This window comes from Varroa jacobsoni, unplaced genomic scaffold (genome assembly GCF_002532875.2).
Source record: "Varroa jacobsoni isolate VJ856 unplaced genomic scaffold, vjacob_1.0 scaffold_569, whole genome shotgun sequence".
NCBI lineage: Eukaryota > Metazoa > Arthropoda > Arachnida > Mesostigmata > Varroidae > Varroa > Varroa jacobsoni.
This window is the reverse complement of record NW_019213471.1, coordinates 94,077-105,384: the sequence shown is the minus strand read 5'-3', so window position 1 is coordinate 105,384 and position 11,308 is coordinate 94,077. Positions and strand designations below refer to the sequence as shown.

The window sequence follows — 11,308 nt, the reverse complement described above, 5'->3', positions numbered from 1 at the left end:
TGTATGATGTTTTCGCCCTCATTCTCCAGTACCCTCTCCTTTGTATTAACGTATGTTCTTTTCTTTTACCAGTACTTTTCTAGGTGTTGTTGAAAAATTCGTTTAGCAGAGTCTTGGCACCCTCCGAACTGTCAAACGCATGGGTACTAATTCCACTTACCATTGATTGGAAAAGATGGTAAACAGTCGGCACGAGGTTTAAAGAATATGGTGGGTGCAAAGAACTTCCCACTCAAGCTTTTATCAGTTGACTTTTACAATGACTGCCATATCGGGTCCGATATTGTCTCGAAGAAGGATAATTTTGACACATCTATCATATCTTTTTTATTCGGTAACAACCGGAATATATGCAGATTCCTGTACATCTTTTGCGTTTCTCCATTATTTCCAGTGTATAAGACTTTTTCAGTCCCATTCAACGCAAATCATGGTTGCTTTGGAATGGAAAATCTATTTAAGCCGCCTAAGCGTATTTCGTAAAATTATTACGAAGGCACCCCTTTTCATCACCCGTAGCTATTCTATGTAAAAGTTTGTCATTACGTCTGCGTGTTGCCAAGTTCACTCAGACTCCTAAATTGCTGGTCAAATTTCAAACATTCAAGGTGCTTGACGCTAGTCTGGTGGTCCAAGCTTACCTTTTGGTCCAATTAAGAAGTCTGAACCGAAGTTTAATGATGAAATTTTTGAATTTGAGAAACTTCCTCAAATATTCCTCCTAACTATAGCACTTCAGCTATACACAAATGTCGCAGCTATTATAACTTGACTATGACAAAACGCAAAATAGAGAAGGGATTCAAAAGATACTTTTTTTCTACCTGGAACTATCAACTTTGGAATCTGAACTCCGTATGAATATCAATTCACTGCATAATCAAATCGCAACCATTTTATACAGAGGATAGATTAATGGTATACAGGAATAATAAAGAAAAAAAAAACAGTGTAGAACTAAAAGGGAAAAATAATCGTACATTGCGCAGGCCTAATACTTTCCATTAGCAAAAACATAAAATGCGAGACAAGTTAATTCAGTATTTAAAAATTTTATGCTATGTGTTTCGACGAATCGAAATGTGAAATCGTTTACTGATATATTCTTACTGAGGCTTTTTACCGGCTAGTGCCAAGAAATAAAACATTTCATCTTAACGCTACAACGGCCGAAACAGCTTTCCGTGTAAACCCTCTATTGAATTAAATCTGCACTTTTAGCCGTTTGTTTAAATGATTCTATAAAGAATATTTTGAACCCGAAAATTATCTGGTAAAAGACTGTGTGATAAAAAGAACGTGAAAAAGTGATTGATAAAAATCTATCCATCTTAAAATTTAAGAGTGTTAGCAATCATATTCGGTGTACGTAAAAAAAAAACATTCGCTTCGGTCAAATTAATCAGGTCACTTTGATCTTTGTATAATTTGAGCAAAAATCAAAAACTTTGAAAACGAGATACTTATTTCTCTTTTATGTCCCATTTGCATTTGCGACCCATTTTTACATCGAATTGTGATTTGTGGAGAAAAACGGATCTTCTGCAATAATGTCACATAAGTGGCAAATGCAACTAAACCGATGAGAATATCTTTCTAAAGCAAATATATACCGGCAATAACTAACTCTGCCTATTTGGTAATCTGGCTATCCACTACAACACTATGAGTCCTAGCTCGTCGACGACTACAGCAGTTAAATGACTAAACTCACCATTCAATAGCCAACATTGTTGAAGAAGACCTAACAAAATTTCTCAAGAGTCACGGTAACTTAGACGCAGAAGTTTCAGTTGGAGATTCACCAGACATTGTGCTCTCAAAGGCTATCACTTTTATTAAAATCTTAATAACTTCTTGGTAGAAAAATGATTGAAAGTTTCACATGATGTTGAAATGGCCTTGCAAGACTTCATGGACTCATGCATCCCACACTTCTACGACAGCGTTGTAACAAGTTACTACCCCATATAGCAGAAAGTCATACTTTGAACTAAAGCTTGTGAAAAAAGTTCATAAAGTTTACCATTACGTATTACATAGTGACCGACCTAATATTCGTTTAATAGTACATATTTGTATGAAGAAGGCTGTGATAAGAGCGCCGGCAAACAATACTGCCGGAATGATGTGAAAAGCACGAAAATTACTGCGTCAAGCTCCTCAGAAAATGCTAATAAATAACATTTGTTTAGCTTGGCCAAGCCAGTTGACGTGTTTATTAGCTAAGATTAACGAATTGTGGGAACTGCACGCAGGTACAACGATTGTACATGAGCAGCTGTACGTTACGTGTTGATTCTTGTTCTATTTATTACTATTTTTACTGGATCACGACAAAAAATTAACTTTTACAATTTTACGAATATTCCTAGAATGATTTTATCTGAGGACACCCGTAGATAGTATTCAATTTTTTATTAACTTTTGTTGTTCAATATAACCAAACCTGAAATCATGGTTTAGCTAATAGCTGAGCAATGCTTCTCATTGTGGATCTATTAGATTCGGCTAAGTTGACTTGATCTCTCGTATTTTTACGAGTATGCGATTATTTTCTAATGTTGTTCTTGAAAGTTTTCTTTCTTTTTTGATATGGTTAATATTTAGATTCGAGTACGATAGGTTTAGGCATAGACCATGTTACCTTAGGAGAGGGCAGAAAAATACGTGTATTAATTTAGGTTGAAGGCAATGAAGTTATATTTTGACAAAGCGATAGAAAAAGGCCGGACTAGAAAAACACCGTAAGCATATCTGACGCAATCTCCAGCTACCCACATCTCCAAGCCGCCACATAGTAGCTATCAGAAAAATCTTCTCGTTTTTTCTGATTTCCTGTAAAACCGGTTCTAAGATGCGACGAAGCAACCTCAAGAGGCTGTAAAAACCGAGGCTCACATTCCAGTGTATATGCGCATTGTACTTGATCTGAATATTTAAAATATGAAGTGCGCTGGTCTATCTGATCTATCATGTGATCAAATTAGATTGGCCATGTTTTGCCAGCTTTTTGAGGTCGATTACTGAACAAATCATTTTCTGTTCAGTTTATTTATCTGTAAAATTATAGTAGTGTTTGTCCTTATTAAACGCTAATTTAGATAGAATCAACGCGGCTTGGACAGCTAAGTGTGTGGTACGAGACGACCTGAGTAAATTTTTTTTATTTCGTAAATGATTATCAGCTTTTTGAAATCGTATAATAACAAAATAACAGTTTACAATTCAGATTCTCAGCTGGTAAGCCATTTATTTAATTTGAATGGCAATAGAAATATAAAAATTGAGATTCGTAGTCGAACATTATAGGAGATTTCCATTATTTTTCTTAATGGAACTTAGAGATGTACCAGTACAAGCAAGAAAAAAAATGTTTACACGTTACGACTGTAATATTCAAGGTGATAGAATAATAGTGCAGTTCCGTTAACTGAAATTTCATACTGTATCGAAGTTAATAGTTATATGAAAACGTATTATGCGTCACTGTCTAGTAGTATGTTTCACCCAAATATTATTATAACATGGATAGTCTAAATATGTTTCGAGTACTTTTTCCGTTACTGTTTTGGTATCAAAGAATAAGGTTGACTACTTGTGACGTTTTGATAACAACCATTAGGTTGGAAGGCCCAGGAAATCCGACTGAGAGTAGGTTAACGTCAAAGCTTGTTCGAGCATTAGTCAAGCATGCGGAAAGTACGTTACGTACACCTTCCCACTTTAACCACAGCCGGTCAACATAGCAATGGCTCTAAGTAAGCTCGTAGAGGTGGCTGAAAGATAGCTGCAGCTTCTTACGAATTCGCTAATATAAATTTGTCTTTATCATTCTATATTTTGTAGTTTCTGCTTGTCCCAACAGATGGTTCGAGTTCGTCGATACAATGTATGAGGTCTGAGCTAAACGTCTGTTAAACTGCCGGAACAAAATGCACGACATTTTAAGCCGCGCGTAAAGCTACGAAAATCTGTCAACCTATAAAAATAAAATTCATTGATGTGGCTATAATTTTTGCTTATGTTTTATCGTTTTAGAACGTCATCACGTAACGTGGCGGTTGCTCAATATAGCCAAAAACAGAACGATATTGCTCATGACGATAGGATACTTAGTTCGCAGAATTAAGTATCCTATCGTCATTGGGGACGAGATATCTAATTGACTTGGGTGGGTCCAGGGAGGGTTAGGTGATTCAAAACTATTGCAATGGAAAATGTGGTAATGGCGGATGCACCAACGGAGAGTGTTCCGTCCCGTTGTACAGGGTGAAGGACTGACGTACGTCTAAGCCGCCTCGCTCTTTCTCTTTATTTGTTCTAACATGTCACCTAGGTTGGATGATGAAGAACGAGGTAACATACGGTGTAAAAAAAAATTGTAGGTAACTAACGCATTTTTTAACACGGCGCTTGTAACAACATTTGGTGCTAAACGCCCAAAATATATAATCTAATCCGTAATAACATAAGTGAGTGTGTGTATACAATGGTAATTGGAAAGTTAGGATATCATTGATGAACATGGCATTTCAGAGCGAGCGTTAGAGACTATGTTAGTGCTGAATCCTGTGAACAAAATTATAAGATTATTTCTATAAATGCTCGTGAATATTCTGGAAAAATATTGCTATACATAAACAGTAATTATTATGCATTTATTAAAAATTAGTGATGTTATGCTAAAACCAATTCGATTTCGCTGCCCTTTTTTTTATCGAAATGTCGAACGTTTAATAGTTACTCTTCACGTTACATCTATTCCACGAGGTTTGGCTATAGAAAAGAGAGAGATCACTAAGCGAGAACAATCAATTTTTATCAGACCCATTAGATGTGCAGTTGGACGTGACGCTATTAATCAGCCGCTTACTCTTGACCTACGCCAATACACTGATGTACGTGAATGCAGTGGATTTTCAAGCTTATACGAGAATCTCAAAGTATTATAAGATCCGGAGGAATAATTAGGGAGATCTTCAATGGAAATTGCTGAATCAGGGAATTTGCCCATTTAATACCGCTAATAAAACCATTATCTAATCAGATATGAAAGTTTTTTTTATGAAGACTATAACATAACGTACTATTGTTTACAGGCTGCCATACAGGTTCTGACTATGCAGCTGCTTTTGTGTCGTTGTTGCCGCATCCATCATATATTTCTATCGATGCGTATCAATCTCATTATTATTAAGGCCGTTCCAGAAAACGCTCCACTCATTCATTCATTCGCTCATGCAGTCAAACGCATAACCATTGTCCCGTTCTACTTCTGTCTAGTAATTCTGTTTTGATGGCTGGTGAGAAGCTGTAGCTGTTACAAACTACAATGCGGCAAGATGAAACGAAAAAGCGTAGGCAGGGAACGAAAGCATGAATGAAAGTATTGGTGAAATGCTGAGTGATGATACCGAACGTAAAACTCAAAACACAGAAAGGGAGAGAAAGCGTAGAGCTACGTATGCCCACCTGGCGAGTAACGGCATTTTCTGGTTAGTTCGACAATTAGGCGAATGAATAACAAATTGGTTTTTACTGGTTTTCTCTCGCGGAACGAGGATAAAGAGAAAGTTTGAAGAAGCAAAAAAGGAGAGAAAACATCACTTTGCCGACAGGTAGCGTTGATGTGATTACCGTTAACATCGGGAAAAAGCTGCGATCGGTTTAGCAGGAAATTCCCATGAAAGAAACCTATATTTCAAAAAAAAAAAGGGATTATCCAAAAATCATTAAACAAGTTCTAGCTATTGTGCTAAATAGGCAGTTAATTGGTTAGCTGCTTTAATAGCACATAAACATAAATAATAAATAAACATAAAAACAGGGCAAAATAAAGCTGTTTGTCATGTTCATCGTGCAGTGATTCTCGGTGTCTTCAAAAGGCTGCCGAAAAGAAAGACGGAAAAGGACTCTGGTAAAAAGAAAGAGTGTTGGAAAGCGGAGCACCTTGAGACATATCGGAAGGCTCGGCAAATCTCGATTTGGTCATGACGATATATAGGGCCGTAGTGATGGTTTAAGGCCAAGCCTGCATTTTAAGCAAGTATAGTCAGTAAGCTAAAGCTTCAGTCTTCAACCAGAACGCGAGCGAACCCGTACGCGCAGAGTCAACAGCACACCAACGTAGCTGGCTTTAGGTACCCACAAGAATACAGCAAGACTGATGGTTTCAGCTACGCTAAAAACAATTAATACGGATCTGGATCCAACACGACCTCTCGATCGTTTAACCCTCAGCAGTGTGCCATGGTCAAGCCGGACGACTTGTTTTCTGTACGAAACTAACTACGTACTTGATTAAACGGCAACTAAATGGAGGCTTACGTATATCTGAATATATTTTGTAAAAGCAAAAAGATATGGAATAATATCCCTTTGTATTTGTGCACGCACAGAAAAACCATTTTAGGCCAATATAGCCTTACAAGCAAACAGCCGTATAAGCACCAAAAAAAAACCCTTTTAAAAATAGTGCAGCTGGGACGATTCACTTTTTATAAACTGCGCCGATTGATTGTTAAAAATGGGCCGTGAAAATGTAAACCCATGAACTTAAATGATCCAACAAATCATAAAGGATATTTATGAACAGATTGCTGTTCCAACTGTTCATTGTCAGTTTTAAATTTCACATGAATTATGTTGCTTATGGTGACTCTATAGGCACCATGTAATTAATCATTCTTGAAAAATAAATAAGGGCTACACTATTTTTACTTGGTTATACAATTCGAATTTTCTTTTTATTATTTGCTCAGTACACACTGTTACTAGGAAATTCAAGACGAAAATTTACATTAAAGACGAATTCATAGTTTTTGTGTGAAACAGACATATATAGATTTATTTATCATCCAATGATATATTAGCTATATCTAACGTCGTGTAGAATTAGTGGAATTCCATATTACGCCGAATTTACTGTATCCTTTTCAACAATTTTCTTGATATCTGCAAGGAAAAAATAGTATATGAATTACAAATATGCTACTAGAAAAATTTCAAGAACAGGCTTTTTCGTTGCTTACCCGATGCTAGGCCCTGCATTTATTAGTTTCATGGTTATTTTTGTTGCTGTCCAAAGTCTTACGGTTCGAAATCTCTTGTATTTGACGTATTGCATCTCCGGTCAATTCATAAAATGACAGACTACGTCCATCTCCCAAATTCTTTAAGCGACCTTTGATAACCAGTTTGTTTCTCATAAGAGAAATAAGAACTTCTCTCAGTAAAGATAAAAGCCAGTAGACCTTTTGCCAGACATACTAGATCATCTATTCGACACATAATCTTTAAGAAATTCTACGACAAGTTATGACAAGAAAATGAGACAGTCGAAATACGTTTATTATCGTGCCTTTCAGTAAGTGTAGTCGGCTGAGCTCTCCATGAAGGGATAGAATAACATGAATCAAAGCTATTGAATACAATTCCCGAAGTTGTTTTTAATTTTGAAGATTGAGAACCGAACTAATCTACACTGATAGTGCAAAAATAATGTTACGAGCGTAAATCACACGCAGAAATGACACAGGTTATGCCACAGTTCAGAAATATATGAATTAGGTAGGACAGAAAATATGAATTAGGTAGCTACCTGATCTTTTATGATAACAAAACTAAAATTAGCTTGTTTGGCCAAATGACAGGTTACAGAGCTCCGTCTTTAAGATACACAAGCACTTCTGCATCTTAGTCAATCTCTAATTTTACAGTATGAACGATTGCCCGAAATATACAAAAGCATACACAATAAGACGAGAAATGATCATAAAAATAGAATACTTTTAGAAGGAAAGCAACGCTTAGAAAGACTCACTTCCAACAATGTTTTTATAGGCAATTGCCGCTGGACTGTCAGGAAACTCTCGCACAAAGAATTTACCTTCATCACAGCAACGGGCTGAAATTGGAAAGCAAAGCTTCGTTTAATTAATTGATGAAGAACAGTTGTGCGTTATCTTTAATTGCCTCATTTTTGTGAGGACGTTAGTAATTGGGTCACATCCCGTTCAGGTACCAACCTTTGTGACTCCAATACAACTTCGTTTATTTAGGGTTAACACGAATAAGGCCAATTTTTTTTTACGCCATATTTTCATAAGTACACTTACCGACTAGTGGATCAAGAGGCACCTGCCCGAGGAGTCGTAGTCCGTAGTCGTTGCACATTTTTTGGCATCCCCCAGAAGCAGGAAATATTTCTGACTCTTTGGCACATTTGGGACATACAAATCCCTTCATATTTTCTATAACACCTATCACCGGAAGTGAAACCTTCTTGCAGAAGTTAAGTTCTTTGCGTACGTCCTGCACAGCTACCTCCTAAGAGTACAATAAACATTAAGTAAATGAACGAATTGCAGTGCAGCATCTCCATTTATCAAGTCCTATGGATTAGCCAATATACCTGCGGCGTCGTAACTAAGATGGCTCCATCGAGATTTGTACAGCCTCGCATGTATTGAACTATCGTTAGATGCTCATCTGAGGTACCAGGAGGCGTGTCCACTAATAAGTAATCTAGCTCGCCCCAGTCTACGTCTCGAAGGAATTGCTTGATTATCCCTGAAATTAAATCAAATATATTGAAATGTTTGCTTAATTATTTTAATTAAATACCAATTTCTCATTTAACCAGGGAGACTGCCAAATCAATAACTTTCGACCAGGCGGTCGTACATTCATCCACCCGAATTACCCATCAATGACAGAGTCTGCCAGTGATGACAAAGAGAAGGAGACGCTATGCAAATAACCGAGCAAAATTTTTTTGGAGATGTAATTCGATAAAAAATTGAGGACATTCTTGATTGGAATTTCTGTTATGGATAAATATTAACAAGTCGGCGTATTTATTTTGCAGGAAAACACTTCAAAATTCTCTTGATAAAAGAGCCAATTGGTTCATGTTTATTCAATGTAAATTCGACTCGCCTATTACACCAACCATTTTTTCGTGGTCCCCTCCAAATGACAGCGTCGTCTTTGCTTCCTAACAAAAAACCTATACTCATTAGAGCAAGGTTTTCATCAGCGAATATTGGACTCCAACCACTCCCAGACTGATGAACCTGTAACAAGGAGTAATAACTTCTGTTTGCTTTTGTATGTTGTTATTAAGAATGGTTGAAAGGGTTAGCAGCGAAAGAATTAAACGCGCGTAAAATATGATTTAGAAACCATTAGTATCTAAAGACAAACTCCAAGATTTGAAAAGTAGATGCTTTCGTGTAGCAGAAATTAATCAATATTTAATGCAATACTTCCAAAACTAAACCCATTTCGGGTTTTTCTTCCTTAATTAATCGTCATTTGTATAGTATCCGAACGGCAGGAATTCGCCTTTACTTCGCTAGATTTATGATCCAAGATGCTTAACGATTCACACCTGTTCACCTTCGACTCCCATCATGCTCGGCTGTGAGGGTCCGCAAATATCAACATCGAGAACGGCTACCTGTTTTTCTTTGGCGCTATCTCCAACCACTTTTGATTCCTCTGCAAGGATCTTTGCCAGCATGGCAGTTACTGTCGATTTCCCCACTCCACCTTTCCCAGAGAGTACCAGAATAACATGGCCAACAGATGATAGGCGTGATCTTATCAATGCCATATCTGCAAGTTTATTTAAAAAAATTATTTAAAAAAGTGGCAAATGAAAATTTAAAATTTGGACATTAACTTTAAAAACATACTTAGATAATCAACCACCTTGTCTTCATAGTTAGCATGTCACAATTTATTATCCGATTGTCACATAGAACCTTTATTGTGGAATACTTCAAGTTTGCAGTACTTGGAGCGATTATCAGTTTAGGCATGGACGCAACATGTGTTTGACGGTATTGACGAACCACTAAACAACACCATTATATTAATTAAAAATATTGTAATTCCTAGACTTTTAAATCGAACCCTTTTGTCTGGTCCTTTAATTACTATTACCGTTTGTAAGATCTGTATGATATACATCTTCAAATAAGTGGGACGTACCTGGGTCTGGTCCCTTTGGCCCAGAAGCACATGCAGCTTGATTTGGACATCCTGTGCATCCTTCAGCTGTTCCAGCGGAATCACTATTTGTTCCTGGGCAAGCTAAAATGTAGAGAACAAAATTACGTAATTAATTAATTAGATTTCGTTACAATAGTTTTACTGTACCTTCTTTTCCTACCCCTACCGAGCTTTAAGCTTTTTATGAGTGTAACATTTGAAAATTGAAAGAAAATTCTAGGGTTAAAACTTCCGTAGAGTTCTAATAAATGACCGATTGAAACAATAGCTTAATCTGAGCCTAACTTGCTCTCGAATGAATTCGACTTGCTTACTATAATGCCATATCAGGAAGCGGTAAGCATAAAATTCCTGTGTAGTTAGCAACTGCATTTTATACCTCTTTAAAGTTCTATTCGAATAAGCTGAGTATATAATAAACTTTTGCTTCACTTAACCACGTAAGAAGCTTGATCATGAAATTTGCCGAGGACGCTTATTAGCAATTGAGAATAGTTTTAAATGCTGTGTCGAAATTACAATTTTTCTTGAAATAACTACCTAAATGAGAAGTAAGAGCACGAAGTCAAGAACTGTTGTGGCAGTTCTAGCAATCATTTGGTTGTAAAACGTGCAGGAAATGGATGAATTCAGTGATTCCAAAAAATTAAATTATACGAATGATAGAGAGATATAAATGAAATACGATTAGGGAACGTACAAATAATCAATTAGTTACTAGCAATCATCCAAATTCACTAATACAGTTTGACGTTTTCTTAATTTCAGAATTTACACATCTTATAGAATAATACACAAGTGTCTTGGCTTCGTTACCCATCAGGCTATAGCCGACATTCAATTTAACTCATGTTTATTTTCGTGCATTATACAAAACATGTATGTATTGGTATGATCCATCTTTACCGACGTTTGTAACGCGTTAAGTTTCAGCATTTGATATAAGTTCGATTCCAGTAAACGGCTGCCATAAGGTATATTATCAAAAAAGGCACGTTAATTGTATCCCAAATAAATATCTTACATTGAGGAGCATTTGCCGGTACATTTGACATATTGTGATGATTTTTTGGCGCAAATTAGAATATGAAACTGTTCAACATGTCTAAGACAACATGAGAGGGACTGTGACGGCAAGTTCGAATACCGAAACAGCAAGTAACCAAGCATAACTTCGAAATTATTCACAGTTGCATAGCTAATGTTAATGGACTTAAGATTAATATACATTTTTACATCTCTGCTACCTTAGATCAGTTTCTATGATATGGCTTCCTCCTGTGGT

The 11,308-nt window shown here is 36.5% G+C and overlaps 1 protein-coding gene across 1 annotated transcript; it reads right to left on the bottom strand.

Annotated features, from left to right (window-relative positions):
• Window positions 1-6,818: 6,818 nt before the first annotated feature.
• Nubp1 (NUBP iron-sulfur cluster assembly factor 1) lies at window positions 6,819-11,195 on the bottom strand. The gene is made up of 8 exons (XM_022835192.2): window positions 11,048-11,195; window positions 10,003-10,104; window positions 9,398-9,624; window positions 8,957-9,080; window positions 8,417-8,574; window positions 8,121-8,331; window positions 7,826-7,909; window positions 6,819-6,957 (listed from the first exon to the last, which is right to left on the bottom strand). The coding sequence occupies exons 1-8, from the start codon at window positions 11,076-11,078 to the stop codon at window positions 6,914-6,916; spliced, it is 981 nt and encodes a 326-aa protein (XP_022690927.1). The 5' UTR covers window positions 11,079-11,195; the 3' UTR covers window positions 6,819-6,913.
• Window positions 11,196-11,308: the final 113 nt, after the last annotated feature.